General features: G+C 46.3%; 2 protein-coding genes across 2 annotated transcripts; one reads left to right on the top strand and one right to left on the bottom strand.

Moving 5' to 3' along the window:
• Nucleotides 1–5,880: 5,880 nt before the first annotated feature.
• Alg2 (ALG2 alpha-1,3/1,6-mannosyltransferase) lies at nucleotides 5,881–10,725 on the bottom strand. The gene is made up of 2 exons (XM_087897130.1): nucleotides 10,230–10,725; nucleotides 5,881–8,462 (listed from the first exon to the last, which is right to left on the bottom strand). The coding sequence occupies exons 1-2, from the start codon at nucleotides 10,575–10,577 to the stop codon at nucleotides 7,563–7,565; spliced, it is 1,248 nt and encodes a 415-aa protein (XP_087753256.1). The 5' UTR covers nucleotides 10,578–10,725; the 3' UTR covers nucleotides 5,881–7,562.
• Nucleotides 10,726–10,788: 63 nt separating this feature from the next.
• Sec61b (SEC61 translocon subunit beta) lies at nucleotides 10,789–18,831 on the top strand. The gene is made up of 4 exons (XM_087897131.1): nucleotides 10,789–11,031; nucleotides 11,161–11,258; nucleotides 15,655–15,756; nucleotides 18,569–18,831. The coding sequence occupies exons 1-4, from the start codon at nucleotides 10,804–10,806 to the stop codon at nucleotides 18,654–18,656; spliced, it is 516 nt and encodes a 171-aa protein (XP_087753257.1). The 5' UTR covers nucleotides 10,789–10,803; the 3' UTR covers nucleotides 18,657–18,831.
• The last annotated feature ends 1,029 nt before the right edge of the window (nucleotides 18,832–19,860 follow it).

Raw genomic sequence — 19,860 nt, 5'->3', positions numbered from 1 at the left:
CTGTGCTGGTTCCTTCCCTGTCCAGCCAGAGTTGGCGAGCTCCCATTAGCTCAGGTAAGCAGTTTCATGGGGTGTCCCCATCATGACTTCTTTGCTCATATTCTCATTCCTCCCTCTCTTCAGCTGGACTTTGGGAGCTCAGCCCAGTGCTCCACTATGGTACTCTACGGCTTGTTTTCGTTCAGTATTTCTATAGCTATGGTATAGTGTCAAAAACCAGGAGCTGACATCGAAATGTTGCAAATTAAAATTTAATAACAGCTGGGCCGTATTTTCATTCTCCTGTAGTAGAAGAATGAACGAATAGCCCGGATTAAAGGCAAAGTCGTCGCTCTATACCGGGTGAGCGAGTGATTAAAAGTGGAATTTTGCAGTTCTTTTTCTGATTACGGGGAAGGAACATGTTAAGGGTCTATGAGCAGACAGTTAACAGACCACAGAACATCTTATGGTCAGTCAGTTCTCAGAACAATAGAAACAACTTGCAATGTGTAACTTACAAGATTATTGAAGAAGAGCCAGTCAGAAAAGTTGACCTCTAACTAAGGACATGATCAAAGTTTAACACTGTTTAACTAAAGAGAAAAAGGAGTCAGATGTCCCTTAACAGTCGAATACTTGTGGATACATTGGAAATAGAGTCCAGCCATGGAGGCTTCCGTGTTCTCCCGGCCTCTCCTAAGATACTTTGTCTATTTCCAATAGGATGAACTCTTTCCGACACTTCTATGACCATAGAGACCCTTTTCCCAGAAACATCCATTTGCAGCTTAGTTCCCCAATATTTTACGGGAAAACCTGATGTGGATGATAACACGGCACTTACAGGGCTTTGAAAGAACGTGGTTCAAGAATTGTATGTACAATGTCAAAACAATGGAAACTGGGCATACTCGTAGTATACATTCTCTTGTGGGAAAGCCAGCTTACGGAAGTGTTCAGTGAAGAGGGAGTAACGGAGCCAAGGTTACCAAGGTTACCTGGTGTCTGATGAGAGCTAGCAAGGTTCAGGATGTCAAGTGAACACACTGAAACAGGTCCCAAATGACTCGAGTCCCTTTCTTTGCTGGCTTGCTTTCATCATGAGGGGATGTAGGGGCTGCTGCTAGGAGATCACTCTCCAATGGTTTACTGAGTTGCCTTGTGTGCTACAAATCCCACCTACCCAGCAAGGCATCTTCATTGGCACACAGTGCCCGAACTGTTTTGGAGGTAACCAACGGCTTTCTGGTTAGATCTGAAGCTCCTCCATAAGAGGAAACATATGCTTGTTTCTCTAAGCTGGGTCAGAAGCACGCGGCTAAAGGAGCTCCTAGGCCCCTGTTAGGGTCTCCATTGCTGTGATGAAACACTGTGACCAAAGCAGCTTAGGGAGGACGAGTTCATTTGGTTTACACTTCTGAATCCCAGTTGATCGTCAAAGGAAGTCAGGACAGAAATTCAAGCAGGGCAGGAACCTGGAGACGGGAGCTGATGCCGAGGTCATGCTTTTAGAATTTAAGTCTGTCATCTTTTCACTGAGCTGCTTACAGGAGCAAAAAGCTGAAGCAATTTCCACACACAACAATACGATTAGGAGATTAGGAGAAGTAAATGTACATTTCAGAGCATTAGCTGGACGCATCAATGTCTGATACTATGCTGTAAAAACAAGCAAACATAGGATTGTTTTTAGTTTCTTTTTAAAAAGCGCCCCCTCCCTTTTTTAAAAAAATATTTATTTATTATGTATACAATATTCTGTCTGTGTGTATGTCTGCAGGCCAGAAGAGGGCACCAGACCTCATTACAGATTGTTGTGAGCCACCATGTGGTTGCCGGGAATTGAACTCAGGGCCTTTGGAAGAGTGGGCAATGCTCTTAACCACTGAGCCATCTCTCCAGCCCCCCCCTTCTTAATGGCAAGATCCTTTAAAAAAAATTTTAAGGCAGGATCTCACGATATAACACTGGGTAACCTGGAACTTGTTATACAGATCAGGCTGGCCTGGAACTTAGTGATCCACCTTGTGCTGTTTCTCTCAAGGGCTGGGATTAAAATCATACACCACTATGTCCAGGTTAAAAATTGTTTCAATTTTATTTATTTATTTATTTATAACATTTATTTGTTTATGGGTGTGGAAGTCAGAGGACAGTTTGTGAGAGCCAGCTCTCTCTCTACCATGGGGATCTCAGGGACTGAACTCAGGATGGTGGAAAGCACCTTTATTTACCTCAGACTCATCTCACGGGCCCATCCTCTCTCTCATCCTCTCTCACTCTTGTAGTAGAAGGAGCGGGCCCCTTGTTTGTTCTGGCCGCCCTGCTAGCTTACACCCAGAATAATCACATAGAAACTGTATTCATTTAAACACTGCTGGGCCCATTAGTTCTAACCTCTTATTGGCTAACTCTCACATATTAGTTTAACCCATCTCCATTAATGTGTATTGTCGACTGTGGCTTTCCGGCATGAGTCTAACCAGCGTCCATCTCAGAGAGGAGAGCCATGGCGTCTGCCTGACTCTGCTTTCTTTCTCCCAGCATTCTGTTCTGTCTTCCCTGCCTACCTGAGTTCTGCCCTATCAACTAGGCCAAGGCAGTTTCTTTAATAACCAATGGAAGCAACACAAATACAGAAGGACCTCCTACACCAACTCTCTCTCTCATCCTCTCTCTCAGTCTTGAAGTGCTGGCACTCAAGGCATGGGCCATTATACCTAGCTTAAAAAGTGTTTAGTTATCCCATGTTAATTACACATATTTATAGTATTACATGTTTTCAGTACATGAATACACTGTAAAATAAATCAGGGCTCTTAGCTTTTCCACTAAGACTAAATAAGCAAAACAAACACATCAAACAAAAAATTCCCACAAACTATAAACCATACAAAAATACTTGGCTTGGTCCCCCTCATTGTATGCTTTTCCCTTCCTTGACTCTGGTCTGTGGATCACTGGGGATCCAGTGACTTGAGTTCCTTTTGCTCCATTTAGCATGGTGAATTTATCCCTCTCCTCTTCCCATCCAGTACCGACTGTGTAACCAGACAGACTGAAGAGTCACTTGTTACTGGGGAGGCTCTGTAGCATGGACACTAATGGGTCTTAATAATAAAAACCTGGAGTCAGATACAGGGGTTAATGCTGAAGATCAGAGTAGAGCGGCCAGACTCGAGAGTTCTTTTACCTCTGCCAAAGGGGTGATCCTGCCCTCAGACTGCATCTCCAGACTCCATCTGTCTCCACCAAACCTCAGACTGCACTGAGCTCTTGTCTCCTCCCGCCTTATAGTCCTCTCTGCTCAGTTATATCACTCCTGTCTCCACCTCCCTAGTGCTGGGATTAAAGGCCTGTGATCCCAAGTGCTGGGATCACCTTTGTGTGAACTTTGTTTCTCTTTAAGACAGATTCAACCTGGTGGCCTTGAACTAACAAGAGATCCCTCTGCCTCTGTCTCCCGAGTGCTAGGATTAAAGGTGTGTGCCATCACTCCCTGGCCTCTAGTGGCTTAACTCTGCACTCTGATATTCAGGCAAATTTTATTTGTTAAAACACAAACATAATATCACTACAAGGCTCCTTACCCTCCATCTAACAGATGTGCGAGTGTTGGTGTCTGGTTGGTGGCACTCTGCAGGGGGTTGGGTTGGGGTTAGGAATGGAGGAATAAGTTCAGAGTGGCAACAGACAGCTAGTGAAGGTATATTGCAGATGCTGGGAGAGGGGTCCACAAAAACAAAGGAAGACCGCAGCTGCCCCTCTAAGTGCTTCAGGCAAGTCCCTTACTCCCTCTGGGCCTGTTACCCATCTGCATAAGAGCAAATTAAGCTGGGTGACCCTGGAGCCTGTCAGATTCCAGGAGCTGGAAATGCACAGAAAGGTCTCAGGGTAGACAGTGAAGGGAGTGAAGACCAGCCAACAGCAGTCGGGACTCAGGACAGGTAGACTGGGTGAGTAGGGGAAGCAGTGGTGATGGATGCAGAACAGGTGGAGTCAAACAGGCGCCTGCAGCAGGTTAGAAGGCAACAAAGCACCGCAGAAGTTGAGAAACTACTCAACTGAGAAGCTCTTGTCCTGGGCCATCCCAAAACCCAGGCTTCACTTATAGTGCCACTGCTTCCCAGCTGTGTATCTGATTTCCCACCTCTAAAGGTGCCTCGTAACTGCCTTTGAAGGATGCCGTGAAGAAAATATAGGGCAACCCAGGCTGAGTTCTACAAACTGCAGGAGTCCGCCATGCCGCAGCTCGAGCCCGCTGGGGCCAGGGAACTCGGTTTGTACCACCGCCGGTATAAGACATGAACAATGAAGCAGCTTTTGACTCCGTTTTTGTGTGTCTAGACCCCCACCTCCGCCCCGCTTAAGTATCTGGCTTCATGTGGATGTACATGTGCCACGGTGTTTCGTTTGTCCCTACTGCCCAGTTCCAAATAAACTTTTAGGCCAGCTGGAAAGATTCAGGGACCGTGGAAACATCACCGGGTAGAGAGAACAGCAATAATGCAGCCGGTCATTGAGCAAGTTCACACCTTCTGTGTACAAGCTCATCCTCACTCCCACTGGGTGTGCATGCACAAGGGACTTGTGGTTTTTGTGACTCAAGAGGAACACACTTGAGGATCCTGGCCCGTGTGAGGTCTTGGGGCAAGATAAGCCGAACCCTGGCTTGCCCACTTTTCAGCAGTGAACACTTGGCCATGGCTTTCCCTTGGCGGGGCCTGGTGGAGATATTGGAGAATTACACCAAACAGCCCACCAACTGAGGGCTTTCCGAGAGCCGGAGGGCCTGAGCAAGCGCAGAAGCAGTGCTGTGGAGGGAGGTGCCAGGCAGACAATCCTGGAGATTGACAACTGGAGCCTGGTGCGGGCAGGGTGGGACCTGGGCATCATTTTCAGGCTCCGCCCACCTTTCCAGGCTGCGATGAGGAGAGTAGTTTGCCCACGCGGATCTGCAGAGGAACACCGATTTCCTACAAGGATTAAATGGATGTCTACCGTGCACCTCCGAGAGCAAGCTGAGAAGGGCGCTTCCCTAATGGTAGAATTACTACTGGTGAGGCCACAAGTCAGTTCCACTGCTCTATGCTATTTCCCTACTGGATGCAATTTTGCAGCTTCTGGACACCCTAAAGGCAAAGCTCCGCCCTCAGCTGTTGACCCAGGAGCCCAGACAGATTCAGGGCAGGCAGGGGTTGTGTCATCCTTCCAGGTCTATGAAGTCCTCTGTTATCCATGGGGGCTCAGGGCAAGGAAGACAAGTCCCAGGAACCCAGAGTTCATTTTAGAAGCAGCAATAGATTTTGTGCTTGGAATGAGCAGTTGCCACATATCATGTGACCAGTACCACCAGTCTTGAATGAAATGGTCAGAGGTACCAGGTTTACCAAACTGCAACATGGGAAAGACCCACTTTACTGGGTCATTCCCAAAACTAAGGCAACCAAATTCCACAGAACAGGTGTGACATCCTTATTTCATGAAACTCGTTTTGGTACTGTGCCACCTGGTAAAAATACTCCTGAGATACAGATTTAAATGAAAACTGCACCTCTAAGGAACCCCAACAAAGTGGTCTCACAGTGACCTGAGCCCACATGAAACTTCTAGTCCTTTCCAGCCTCCACAAAAGGCAGTGGCTGCAGCTAACGTCTACAGAGCACACACCAAGTATTGCTTCTGCACTGTGTCTACTGCTGAAATCTGCCACAGCCACCACCACCCTTCTGCCGGCCAGCAGGACGATTGGCCCACTTCACAGATGAAGAAGTTGAGGTGTGTACAGAGATTATTTCTCGCTAAGTCTGGCAGGCTGTTTGGCTCTGTGCTCTCAACCGTAACGGACCACTTGAGTAGTGGAATTTATTATATTCTTACAAGAATTTAACATGAAAGGCAAATTGAAGATTGCTTTAATATTTGCACTTACAAGCAACGGGTAAACAATTAAGAACAATTATGACTGGGCAGTGTCACAGCGATACGGAAGATGAGAGGCAAGGAGAGGATCAAGCCAGCTTCACATAAAGGCATTTAGATGTAGGACAGGAAACACTGACATGCTAAACCTGGGAGGAATACAGACACAAACGCTAAGACCTGGAGACTCAGTGACATTATGAAACATGTCTGGAAAGTGAGGCTTGGTAAACAGTTTAGATGTTGAATGTCCCTCTGGGGGCCAACCTGTCTACATCTGGATTTAACTAAAATCCAAAAACAGAGGGCACACCTGTGAGGGATTTTTACTTAATTGGAAGTAGGCAGATCCTCCTTCTTGAGGGGGAAGACACACCTCTAATCTGGGCCATCCTTCTGCTGGAATCTATAAAAGGGAGCTTTTGCTTCACCTGCTTGTCCTCACCTTGCTAGCCAGTCCGTTTCTTCGCAGGCATCAGAGCCTATTTCTTCGGGATTCCAGTGAAGACCAGCGGAGACATCCGGTCTCGAGGACTGAGCAAGTACTGGCTTCTTGGACTTTCTGTTCACGGTTCAGACAGCCATTTCTGGATTAGCTGGGCTGCAGCCTGTAAGTCATTCTAATAAATGCCCTTTACATATACATATATAGAGAGACTCATTCTGTAAGTGCTGCTACTCTAGAGAACCCCGACTAACACCTCCCCACAAAGGCCTGTGCCCTGCAGGCTTCATCCCTAGCCCATGCTGCTACTGGGAGGTGGGAGAACTTGTAGTAGGCAGGACTGGTGAAAGGAGATTAGGTCATTAGGGACATTCTCTAGAAGGTGACACTGACCCCTTTCTATCTCTTTGCTTCCTGGTTGCCTCCTCTACCATGAATGTCTGCCACAGGCTCAAAGAAATAAGGCCAAACATGGGTAATCTCTGAGACACAGCAAGTTGACAAGTGTGTAATGACATTCCTTCTTTGTGTCAACTGTCTTGTTCACCCTGGTTTTCTGACTTCAGGTTTCGTTATTTAACAAGATAAAATCAGAGCATGGAGGTCCAGACCTAATGCTTTATTCTCTTCCTGTGTCAAACATCATTTATTGTCCAGTTGCAGTAACAAACAAACAACCCCCTCCCCCCAAAAAACACCAATAAATAATACTGAGCTCTCTGGTTATGGATCCAGGCAAAACTCAAACAAAACTTTCCTAACAGCTAACAGAGAACACTTTAAGAGAACTGAGCATGAAACCCGCAACTGCCCGTTCCCATTACACCCTGAAGTCAAATCAATCGACTGTGACAATGATGAGACCTAAACTATTAAAGCCAATTAAGACAGTGGATAATTACACCTTTATATATAAAGGAATCATAATCCAGGAAAACAGAATTAAAATAGCCTGCTAGCAGCAGGTTTCTACCATTCTTTCAACAACGCTGATGAGATCTGGAATGATTACAGCATTAAGGATATAGTCAGAAAAATCACAGGTAGGAGTGGTGGACAGGTGGCTCACATTCAAGACTCAAGTCTACTTAAAAAAATGATCTTACTAGCACTAGTTTCTAGCTCCTTCTTTTTGGTTTCAGAGGTGCTTCCACAACCCGGAAGGATTGCAGCGCAAGTCGCATACTGGCCCTGAGCTCTAGAGGTGCCCCGGCTACACGAGTTTGGTGACATACTGGAAGAGCTGCTCCGCAAACACTTCGGCGGAGAACTTCTCTGCCACCCTGGCTCTTCCAGCCAGGCCCATCGTGGCTTTCAAGGATGGCTTGTGGATGAACTGTTCCATTGCCTCTGAGAAGCGCACTGGGTCAGGCTCACACAGGAACCCTGTGACCTTGTGGACGACAGACTCCAAGGGCCCCCCTGAGTTGACGGCGATGACCGGGCACTGCATGTACATGGCCTCCAGGGGGACGATGCCGAAGTGCTCATTGCTCGGGGTGTAAAGCACACACAAGCAGCCGTGGAGGAGCGAGATTTTCTGTCTGTCTGAGAAGGATGGCAGGAAGGTCACGTGGCGCTCGAGGTCTGACTGCTGGACTATTTTCTTTAACTCCTTATAGTGTTCCACGTTTTCCAGGACCCTATCGTCGTAACCACCACCCATGAACAGATGAACCCTTTCCCAGTCTTGAGATGTCAACCGTCCGCGAAGCTGGACTAGGGCGCTCAGCGCCAAAGGTAGATTCTTCTTCCTTTCGAATCGGTTGATAGAGAGGAACAGGAACTGTTTCCCCTTGGGGACTAGGTCATCTATCTTCTCAGGAACAGCCAAGTCAAAGCTGCCGATGTTCAGGGACGGGTAGAGGACATCAGGGTTTACATGAGACAGGGTCTTGAAGGTTTCCTTAAAGACGGAAGCTGTGTACTGGCTGTTTACCAAGATACGATCTGCCATGCCTGTGGTGTATTCCTCGATCCAGTCAATGGGGGCCCTGTAGAACCGCTTCAGGGCAGAATTTCTCTTGGTAAGCAGGAGATCTGGGAAGTGACAGTAAAACAGGACCTTCTTACGCCGTCTGGCCAGTTTGAAGACAGGTATACAGGCAGATACCTAACCAAGGTAAAACCGACAGTAGGTAAGTGACTGGCCATGCCAAATGCCACAGTCCAGCTGCCTGGTATCACTGATTCATAGGATCTGGACAAACATCTACATTAACCATGAAGATAACCACCTCAGGGCGGTTTAGTGCAACTCAGGATCATAATAAAGCAACCCCAGAGCAAATGTGGTTACTTGTACCTGTTGGTTTAGAGCACAATGGTCGGTAGCATCCACTGTGGAAAAGAACATGGGGTAATCTAGTTTAGACTAATCTATACTAGATTTACTATATTAATATATATAATCTAGTATGTGGGAGAATAAAGTGACACCTTTGGAAATGGTTACTGACATTTACAATGAACTACTCTATAACCCACAACTTTTCCAGCACCTCCCAGGAGTTTCCTCAGAGGACATGCGTAAGAAGTGAGATTAGCGTGTGGCTGTCACATCTCCTGCAATATGAGAATGCCACACCTAGTCTCTCTCTCTCTCACACACACACACACACGACACACACACCTGGTTGCAATGTTAGTGTCCCTAAAGAAGATGGAAACATTTATGGTACATTTGAATAAAGGGGACTTTCCAGTCACTGAAAGACAGATGTGGATCTTGAATATCAGTAAGCATGGATATCTCAAAGTTTTGCGATGTCCAACAGCTGGCAAACTGAATCCCAATTATGTACAAGTAAGATGTAGCCAGAAACAGACACATATGTGGTACACATCACTTCTGGAAGGAAGCAGAAGAAACTGTTCACAGTGGCTCTCTCAAGGAGGGAACAGGGGACTTTTACATTATACTTATTTGACCTTTTACTCCTGAGTAAATGTTACTTCCCAATTTAAAAAAAAAAAAGAAGGACTGAGGCCTTGGCTCCAGGTGTAGAGTGGGGATCTAAGTTTGATTTCAACTGCCCACATAAACCCAGGCTACGGCAGCGCATACCTGCCTAAAAGTCTAGCCAAATCTTTCAGTTTCTGGTTCAATGAGAGATCCTGGTTCAAACGTTCAGGTGGTGACTGACGGGGAAATATACCTGACACTGGCGGTTTCCACAGGCTCAGACACCTGTACAGGCAAATATATCCACCAATCTCTGTCCAACTCCAAAACTGAATAGTAAAAAACACCTAAGAAACAAGTCTGGTATGGCTACAGGGCAGATAGGGTGGAATGCTACTTACCAAAAACTTGGGACTTCAAATCAGCAAGGTGGCTTACATTGTAAACCCAGTACTTGGGAGGCAGAGGCAAAAGGAGTAGAGGCAAGGTGGTGTCGAACTGGGAGGACAGTTTGGGACCACTTAGCAAAACATACAATAAATTGGGACTTTTCTCCAGGACCAGTGGGGACAATGATAAAGTTTTAATGGGCAATATGATAGATTTAGCTTGATTTTAATCCATGGCACTGCTAAATCCTGGAGTGGCGGGACGAGGAGATTGGAGAGGGTGGGATGGATGGAGAAGAACAAATGGAGTTAAAGACAAGGAGTGACAGAAGGTGACTTTAAATGCTCGTGTTCCTTGGAGCGAGCCCCCACTACCCGCCCCAACTACTTTAGTCTCAGGACGAAGCATTTAAAATGCAGGCATGTGAGCCCTATCTCAACGCCTTCAATGAAAAGGGGTGGGGTGTGATTCCTGAGATCTGTCACTTAAAGGATCCACACTAAAACTGGAGACAGCCCTGTGCCTGGGAACTCACGCTGGGGCCAGTACCAAAAAAAACCCAGCCCAGGGGTCCCGCCCCCTCACCTGGTCGCACACGACCACGTCAAACTCCTCGCCGGACAGAAACAACACGTAGAGGGCCAGAAAGATCATGCGCACGTAGGCGCAGATGGCGGCGCCGCGGCCGCCCCAGCCCAGGCTGCGGGGCAGCCAGTCCCCGGCGCAGTGCACCGGGAGCTCGCGGGTCTCCAGGAAGCAGTGATTCGGGTTGTAGTGCGCGGTCCATATCTTCACGTCACAGCCGTACTCCTGCAGCGCCAGCGCCGCGTCCAGCACTAGCCGCTCGGCACCGCCCACGCCCAGGTCCGGGTGCAGGAAGAGTACGGACGGGGGGTAGACCCGAGCCCGGGCTCGGCACAGGTTTTCGGCCATGGCCGAGCCGCCGCGCCTGCTCCCTGCACGCGAGCTTCGGCAATCTCCGCCCCTGGCCCCGCTAGCCACTGAAAGCCGACCCGGCCCGGGGACGCGTGCGTCGGTTTAGGCCACATCAGCGGCAAACTTGTGGGCGCTAAGAAAATGCCTGATTAAATCTCCCGCGTGAGACAACCAAAGCGGCTCATTTGGTGAGATTGGTCCCCATGAAAGGCTCTGAGATCAAATGAAAGACGCCAAGGGTTTGTCGTATTTCACTCGGTCCAGTTGTTCTCAGCGTAATTTGTACAGGCATATCCTAGGACAGCTCAGCCGTCCTAGAGTCTGCGAGGACCCTGCCAGCCGGCTGGGGGCGGTGCCAGAGCCTGACTCCGCCGGTGCTCCGAGTGCTCTGCAACTTCCCGACTTTCCGCACCCGAGTCTCTTGAGCCCGCTCTTCTTCGGCATCAGCATGGTGCGCGGCTCCCGGCTTCTGGCCCGTCCTTGCCTTAGTCTCCCTCCTTGTCCCAGCTTCCCGGGTGGGGGCGTGTCGGGGATCTGAAGCGGGCGGCGATGCTTACGGTCTGTCTGCTTCTCTTTGCAGCCGGGTCCGACGCCCAGTGGCACCAACGTGGGCTCCTCAGGGCGCTCTCCCAGCAAAGCGGTGGCCGCACGGGCAGCGGGATCCACGGTCCGGCAGAGGTAAGGGCAGAAATTCGCACTGCGGGATGAAGTCCAGGATGGGAAGAAGATTCACAGGGCCCGGGTGAGCCCGAGCTGACGTGGCCCTTTAGGAGGGAGGCATCGTTTTCCTGTCCTTGATCAGTTGCACCACTTTAGTTAAAGGGAAGTTAAATTACACCAGGATCAGTAACAACTTTGAGAAAGGTGGTGGCATAAGGCTGGTGTCTCTGGGGTTTTACCTTTCAGACTTTCACCGAGAGTTCCAATACACACTCAGTTTAACAAAACTTGCTTTACACAACAGTCTGTCACCCTAGTTCCCCATCCCCAACTGTTTGTGTGTTTTTTTGGATCTATTTTTAGTGTGTGTGTTGTGTGCTCATGTGTGGGTATGTGCATCATGTCCCTGCCTGGTGCCCTCGGAGGTCAGAAGAGCACATCAGATCAGCTGGAACTGCAGTTAGGAATGACTGAGCTGTGTGAGTGCGGGGGACCGATTTGGGGTCCTTTGCAGGAGCGACAAGTCCTCTGAGCCAGCTTCAGTGTCTCCTTATTTTTGTTTGTTTGTTGTTTTGTTTTGTTTTTGATTCTTCGAGACAGGGTTTCTCTGTGTATGTAGCTTTGGAGTCTGTCTTGGAACTCTCTGTAGACCAGGCTTGGCCTTGAACTCACAGAGTTCCTCAGTCTCTCTGCCTACCCAGTGCTGGGATTAAAGGCCTGCGCCACCACCACCTGACTGACCTTGCTATTTGTGTTTTTACAGAAATCCAGAAGCTCCACTCCTTCCTTTCTTCCTTCCTTCCTTCCTTCCTTCCTTCCTTCCTTCCTTTCTTTCTTCTTTCTTCTTTCTTCTTTCTTCTTTCTTCTTTCTTCTTGTGTCTTTTCTATCCAGTCCTATGCCAGGCTTCACTGGAAGACGTTCTTATTACTTCTCTTCCTCCATTTCTGTCAATCCACTTTAGCCCTCAAACTTCTTTTCTTTCTTTTTTTTTTTAAATTGAGCTATATATTTTATATTTTTCTTCGCTTCCCTCCTTTCCTCTCCCCTTCTCTTCTACCTTCTCCCATGGTCCCCATGCTCCCAATTTACTCAGGAGATCTTGTCTTTTTCTACTTCCTATGTAGATTAGATCCATATATGTCTCTCTTAGGGTCCTTTTTGTTTTCTAGTTTCTCTGGGGTTGTGGATTGTAGGCTGTCTTTCTTTGCTTTATGTCTAAAAGCCACTTATGAGTGAGTACATATAATAATTGTCTTTCTGGGTCTGGGTTACCTCACTCAATATGATGTTTTCTAGATCCATCCATTTGCCTGCATATTCGAAGATGTCAATTTTTTTCTGCTGTGTAGTACTCCATTGTGTAAATGTACCATCTTTTCCTTATTCATTCTTTAGTCAAGGGGCATTTAGGTTGTTTCCAGGTTTTGGCTATGGCAAATAATGCTGCTATGAACATAGTTGAGCACATGTCCTTGTGGCATGATTGAGCATCCTTTGGATATATACCCACAAGTGATATTGCTGGGTCTTGAGGTAGGTTGTTTCCTAATTTTCTGAGAAATCGCCACACTGATATCCAAAGGGTCTATACCAGCTTGCACTCCCACCAGCAATGCAGGAGTGTTCCTTTTCCCCACAACCTCTCCAGCATAAGTTGTCATCAGTGTTTTTGGTCTTGGCCATTCTTACAGGTGTGAGATGGACTCTCAGAGTTGTTTTGACTTGCATGCTCTCAACCTCTTCTGCTTTGCATTTCCACCACTGTTCATCCTCCAGCCGGCTGTTTGTCTTCCACTTAGATTCTCTGCAAGTTTCTGGTGGCTGCATGTTAAGAAAAGGGAGTCTGTGGAGGAATCCCGGGGCTCTCCTTTCTCCTGTGATCCAGCAATTCTGAACTTACTACCATTTTTCTGAGCTTCATATCCTCATTCGGTCTGTCCTCTTCTCAAGTATTTATTTATTTAGTTTCTTTTTAGACAGTCTCACATAGCCCAGGCTTAAACTCATAACCACCCTGCCTTCACCTCCCAGGTGCTAGTATTGTAGTTTTATTAATAGTAGGAGACTTTATGCTTACATGTTCATCTCCTCTGCTTCAATAGAGAACCTGTCCACGTCCTCTTTTTCAGTTCCTGTCTTAAGTCACGCCATAATAAATATGAACTGAAGGAATCAGCTAACCCTGTTGCTGTGTTTTTCTAGAGAGGAGTAGACCATGAAAACTCAAAGGGAACCTTAAAACTATCATTCAGAAGGTGGAGAGGAAGGCTTGGGGATATGGAGGGTCAGTAGTGGAGAGCTTGCCTAGCATGTGTAAGGCCACAGACTTGGTCTCTAGCACCACACACAAAGCACAGCACCAAACATCCACTAAGGAAGAGACAAGGGACCTTTCTTGTTGGCTACTGTAGGAAAATCTAAGTCTCCGCAGTGGATTTAGACTAGGTGGTTTAAACATGTGTGCTCAGAGCAGGGAGTTCTTGTAGAACTGTCAGAAATGATAAGGTGGTCCTGGGTGACTGCAAATGTTGCATCACTAAGATATTTAAAGGAAGTATATTGAGTGACTGTAGGTTATACGGGCCGGACTCCTGTGTTGTTGCTAGCTGGGGTTTTAGAGACTCTTTGTGCTAGTCTTGTAGGTGTGGATAGATCCTTGGGAATTGATTTTTGTTCAAGAAAAATTAATAGGGAAGTTTGGCCATCTGAGAACTTCATTTATTTATTTATTTTTGGTTTTTCAAGACAGGGTTTTCTCAGCTGCTATGGAGCCAGTTCTGGAACTCACTCTGTAGACTAGGCTGGTCTCAAACTCACAGAGATCCGCTTTCCTCGGCCTCCCGAGAGCTGGGATTAATAAGTGCCCATCTGAGAACTTTTAAAGAGCCAAAAGGCACTTACTTATCAAATTGTCAAAGAATGATAAATAAAAGTGAGGCAGTCAGAGCATAAGTGATGTGACAGATGCAGCTTTTACGTTATGGATATAAATAGTGTCTTTAATTTAATATTGTACAGCCTGTGACATTAGACTGCCCTTGACTAATGTATGGAGAGACTGTATAAATTCATTCTGGAAACCTGTATCTGGTTCAATAATTGTAGTTGCTGTTGACTGGGGAAGAATGTGTCTGTTCTTTGAGAAGTTGAAGCTTATGGTTAGTGATGCTTTGGACTACATAGTGTGCAATTTGTATCTCTGAATGAAGTGACAGTAGTAATAATGTCTCAGAGAAGAAATGTGTAGGATTTAAGGTTCAACTGGGCTCAGAATTCTTGATCCGCATAATACAATGGAACAGGAACCTCTGCAAGGAGGGAAAGGAGCGATGGTACTTTAGAGACCACAAACTTCATGCAGAAGTAATGGAAAGTCGAGATATTAAGATGGTGGGATAATTAAGATAGTCATCAAATAATAACTAAAGGCCTGTCACACATCAAGCCTTAGTTTATCTTGGAGAATGTACTTGGGAAAAAGATAGCCAGAGTTGGGCGCTGGTGGCGCACACCTTTACTCCCAGAACTCAGGAGGCAGAGATCTCTGTGAGTTCGAGGTCAGCCTGGTCTACAAAAGCGAGTTCCAAGGGCTGGAGAGATGGCTCAGAGGGTAAGAGCACTGGCTGCTCTTCCAGAGGTCCCGAGTTCAATTCCAAGCAACCACATGATGGCTCACAACCATCTGTAATGAGACCTGGTGCCTTCCTTGCCAGCAGTACATTGTATACTTAATAAATAAATAAATTTTTAAAAAAAGCTAGTTCCAGGACAGGACCCAAAGCTACAGAGAAACCCTGTCTCAAAAAAAAAAAAACCAAAACCCAAAACAAAACAAAAAACTATGTATCCATCTATTGAAAGAGAGAGAGAGAGTGAGCTCCAGGGTTTGTCTGCATTTTGTGAGCTTTTTACCCTTGTGGGAGGCCATAAATTACCAAATAAATAGATCATGTAATTTCAAGTGATTGAGGCAATAAATGAAAGAAGCTGGGGAGATGAGGCTAGAGAGAGGGTTGTAGATGGTTTGGATAGGGTGTTCAGGGTGAGTGGTTCATGAGACCCATGAGGTGCAAGGGAGCTAGTGATGCTGTGGTCTAGGGAGCACAGGTTGCCTAGCAAAAGGAATAGTAATGTACAGATAGACCAGAACTGGGTTCACATGCCAGCTTAGCCATTGCTGAGCTAGTTGTTCTTGCTTATAGATGGCAAAGGCAGTTCCTGTGCACATTGGCACATGACAGGTGCTGGTTCTCAGTCCATAGAACATAAGACGACTGGCAAAGGTAGGGTTTGACTTTATCCTAGTAAAGAAGGCTTTTCTTTTTACAGGTTGTTGCTTTTTTTTTTTAAAGCCTGTATACTGTAGGCATATGTTATTAAAAAGGCTACTAATGATATTTTTATCCCTTACAGAAAAAATGCCAGCTGTGGGACGCGGAGTGCAGGCCGCACCACCTCTGCAGGGACTGGAGGGATGTGGCGATTCTACACAGAAGACTCCCCAGGGCTCAAAGTGTAAGTTGTGGAGCAGCCGTAGGGTATCTGTCCTGGTGACTGGGTGTAAGAGCTGTTCCTGACGTGGTACACTGCAGCTGCGTTTGTGCCAGCTGCGCTGGGTCTGGCTTGCCTGTCCATCAACTGATTAGACCGATTAGGCGCTGAATGACACCTTTCTGGGAGTGATGGAAAGGACGGAAGGACCTCCTGTGGCTGTGTCAGGGTAAAGGATGGCTGCAGAGAACAGGAGGGGAGCTGCTTAATTAGAGGAAATCTCTCTTCATTAGGTGCTGCTGCCCCTCACTGAGAAATGGGAGGAGCCATTTGAATGGGAATTGGGTGGTTTTTCAAAGTTGCCCTGAGGTAGAGGCTGATTTTATTACAGCCTAATGGAAATTTCCCATTACTTTGTATTACCCAAAGTTGCTTGGCTTCCTTGTCGTAGGAGGGTGACCAGCAGACCCAGGAGGGTGACTCCATCACTTTCCCAGCTTAGGCTTGGAAGGACTCAGGGGCTGATGAGAAGTGTTTGTCCAGGCAACTTCTGTCCTGTGTTCACCTCTTAGGCCAGGGTGTCTAGTACCAGGGCTCCCTTCCCTGCTGTTTCCTTTGTGTAGCATCTGCTCTTTTGAGGAAAATTAGTGTCTTTTGAGTCTTGCTGTGACCAGCACCCTGAGGTAGGAGCTGCACCGTTTGCAGATGAGGAATCTCAGGCAGTGAGGTACTCCACAATTGACAGGAGGCAGAACAGGCCTGACTGTTGAGGCCCACACCTTCCCCTGCTGCCTGTCTGGTGAAAAGAGACAAAAATGCAGTTAATCAGTTTGGCTTAGTTTGTAGATTTAGTTTATGAAGATTTTTGGTTTAATTCATTTATTGAATTTTTTTTCTTATACCATTTTTTTTGTTGTTGTTGTTCTTTTTTTTTTCTTTCTTTCTGGGGCAGGGTCTTACTGGGTACAGGACTAAACTGAAACTTACTATCTTTCTGCCTCAGCCTCCTGAGCACTGGGATTACAGATGGGTGTGACCACACTGAGCTGGTCCTGTCCCCCTCACCCCCCAAGTGTATTGGTGTCTTGTGAGCGTGTATTTAGGGAGCAATTCTCTGGCTGGTGGCATTCTGACAGCCTTTGATGATTGTTAGAGATGATTTTAGATCTCTCAAAAAGGCAGGAAGACCTTGTTTGGGCAAGTCTGACTCACACTTGCCCTGTGAGTCCTTCGGGGGTGCTGCTTAGGTCTTCTCAGCAACTGGTAGAAATTGCCCCTTGAAGTTTCATAATAATAAGTTTCCCTGTAATATTAGAGAAATATACTTTGGTGAAAGAATGCAGTCGAGAATTCCTACCTACAAATCTACCATCATCCAGTACCTCTGAGCTTGTTTTGGCTCATTCTGGGGGTTTAGTAAGGTTTTTCAGGTTGATAATAGGGTTTCCTGAGATCCTACTATAAGTCTGCCTCTGTGTCTACAATCCTTAAGATGGGTGCCATAGTAACCATCTTGCAGATGGGAGACAGACTTAAAGATAAGGAATGGGCCACAGGCACGCTTGTGAGGGACAGGCATCCATGCTCTGACCCTTGAGGACTGGATCCTTAGCTCTGTGCGCTGACTGTTAGAAGTAAGGGAGGAAGTTCAAGTGCAGTGTGGTGGTGCTTCTTCCATATCCTTGTAAACTTGCTTACTCTTCAATTGTACAAACTTAAGACTGATGGAGCAGAGACCTTGATCTCTGCATTGTCTCTTATCCAATCTGGTACTGCCGCTACCTCACCCAGGGTCCTGATAATGCCTTGATGACTAAAGACGCCTTTTCTGAAATCTCTGCTCTCCACTCCCAGTTGTATCTGGGAGGTGAAGTGAGATGTATTGAATTCTTCAAACGTGGTGTGGGCAATGCTCACAGTTGTGTATAGTCAGAGGCCTTCCCAGTAAGAAACATGTAAGCCAGTTCTCTGTAGGAAAAGCATTTGATTTAAGGGCGGGCAGATGGGGAAATCTATTCCTTTTCTACACTGAGCCCATGAATATAAGTCAACAGTGTACACCGCACAGAACGAAGTGTTAAGATTAGAAATTGTGGTGGCACACACCTTTAATTCCAGCACTAGGGAGGCAGAGGCAGACGGATCTCTGTGAGTTCAAGGCCAGCCTGGTTTCAGTGTGAGTCCTGGGACGGGACAGCCAGGTCTACAGAGAAAGACCTTGTCCTAACAAAACAAGCAAAAGGCAAACTTGCAGGTCAAATGAGCCTGAGGGTGCAGTCAGCAAGGCCAGGTTCAGGCCTCTCTTTCTAGTCTGTGTTTGGGCAGGAATCCATCTGAGCCTCGGGTTTCCTTAATGTAAAATGGATTACTACTGTCTCACTTGTGGCATGAGTTTGTGCAGGTTGAATGGGATCATAGATTTAAAAGCATTTTGTAAATTATATAATGGGATAATTCATCCGTGTGTCTCATACTATAGCTAGATAGAAAAGGTTGTCAATTTATGCTAATTTGAGAAGTTTTGTAAATGAATCATTTGCATGTAAAAGTTTGGATTTTTTTTTAAATTGTAGAACTTATTAATAAGTACACAAAATTAGAGAATCTGAGAGGTGACCTACGGGGCATCAGATGGGTTTGTTTGTGTCTAATTTGCTGTTTCCACAGAAGAGGAGGCTGCACCTCCTTCAAAGGAGTGCCATCACCACACACATTTGCAACAGTAACAATTTTGGGAATTCCTGTGTACAACATAAACAATGTCCCCACTTTGTCCTCAGGCAATCTTACATTAAGCATACCTTGTTCCTGAAGTATGCCTTCTCTCTCATTCTAGTGGCCCTGTTCCAGTGTTGGTGATGAGTCTTCTGTTCATCGCTTCTGTATTTATGTTGCACATTTGGGGCAAGTACACGCGCTCATAGATTTGGCTACATCCATCTGTCATCTGAGGAAGAAGGAAAAAACCCAACATATCTTGGACCAAAAGTGTAGTGATTTTCTGTTCACGTGTATTATTTTACAGAGAACTTAACAAGAATTGACTTTGAGAAATGTTTTTTTCTATTTCTAATAAACTTTGGAATTGATTTCTATGGAGCTTGGTTGCTGATGCTTCACTGCAAGGCCCTCAGTCTCTGTCTTCAGGTTTGCTAGTGAGAAGGTAGACAGCCTTTCTTAGAGAGCTCCTTCTTTGTGGGATTGACAGTTCCTCATACAGCCATGGAGTCATTCAAATCCAAGATGCTCTAATTGGCCTTGGCATGTTTTCCCCAAGGTATTTCCGTCCTGGTGATTGTCATTTTGGGTACTTGGTTTTCAAGAAGTATGCCTTGGACTCCATCAGGCGAATCTGTGTGAGCAGGCAGCTGGTACCGAGGGTAAGAGTCAAAGAAATCAGAAACCAAAAATCTTGGCTGAGATATCCGCTCATTCTGTTCTTTTCTTTTGTTTTTACTTTTCTGAGATGGGGTCTTGCTATGTAGCCCAGACTGTCTTGAAACTTGCCATCCTCCTGTCTCCACCCCTTGAGCAGGAAAACAGGCGTGCCCCCCCCCCCAGGCCTGGCTCCTTTAGTCTTTTGTGTCTGAAGTTTAGATAATTGTTTGCTTTTTTCTTCTCTGAGAGTCCATTAGGGATTTCCATTCTCCCTTCTTTCCTTCCTTCTTTCTTTCTTTCTTTCTTTTTTTTTTTTTTTTGGTTTTGTTTTTTTTGAGACTGGGTTTCTCTGTGTAGCCCTGGCTGTTCTGGAACTCGCTCTGTAGACCAGACTGGCCTTGACTTCACATAGATCCACTTGCCTTTGCCTCCCAAGTGCTGGGATTAAAGGTGTACCCCTTTAATCCCACCACCCAACACTCACAGATCTCACTTCTAAACCTGCTTTGAAAGAATTAATTTCAGGAATTGGATTTATTGAAAACTAAAGACTTTGTAATAGGAGTGAGGTAGCATTTTTACACTAAGTCTGAATAAATTCTGCCCAAAAGTAAGTTTTGAAGTTCACGCCACCAGTGCTGCCCCACTCTGCAGGAGCAAGAATCGCCCCAGCTTGTGCATTCTGGGAGCCAGAGAGAAAGGAAGAAGCTGCCGACTGTCCATGGAGATTGCAGTGTTGAAGAGATGTAT

This window comes from Myodes glareolus, chromosome 16 (genome assembly GCF_982192425.1).
Source record: "Myodes glareolus chromosome 16, mMyoGla1.1, whole genome shotgun sequence".
Lineage (NCBI taxonomy): Eukaryota > Metazoa > Chordata > Mammalia > Rodentia > Cricetidae > Myodes > Myodes glareolus.
This window is presented reverse-complemented; position numbering and strand designations above follow the sequence as displayed.

Coding starts and splice junctions, on each gene's coding strand:
- Alg2 (XM_087897130.1), bottom strand. CDS start 10,577: ATGGCCGAAAACCTGTGCCGAGCCCGGGCTCGGGTCTACCCCCCGTCC. Junction 8,463..10,229: donor ACGTGGTCGTGTGCGACCAG/GTGAGGGGGCGG, acceptor TACCTTGGTTAG/GTATCTGCCTGTATACCTGT.
- Sec61b (XM_087897131.1), top strand. CDS start 10,804: ATGAAAGACGCCAAGGGTTTGTCGTATTTCACTCGGTCCAGTTGTTCT. Junction 11,259..15,654: donor GGATCCACGGTCCGGCAGAG/GTAAGGGCAGAA, acceptor TATCCCTTACAG/AAAAAATGCCAGCTGTGGGA. Junction 15,757..18,568: donor GACTCCCCAGGGCTCAAAGT/GTAAGTTGTGGA, acceptor CTCTCATTCTAG/TGGCCCTGTTCCAGTGTTGG.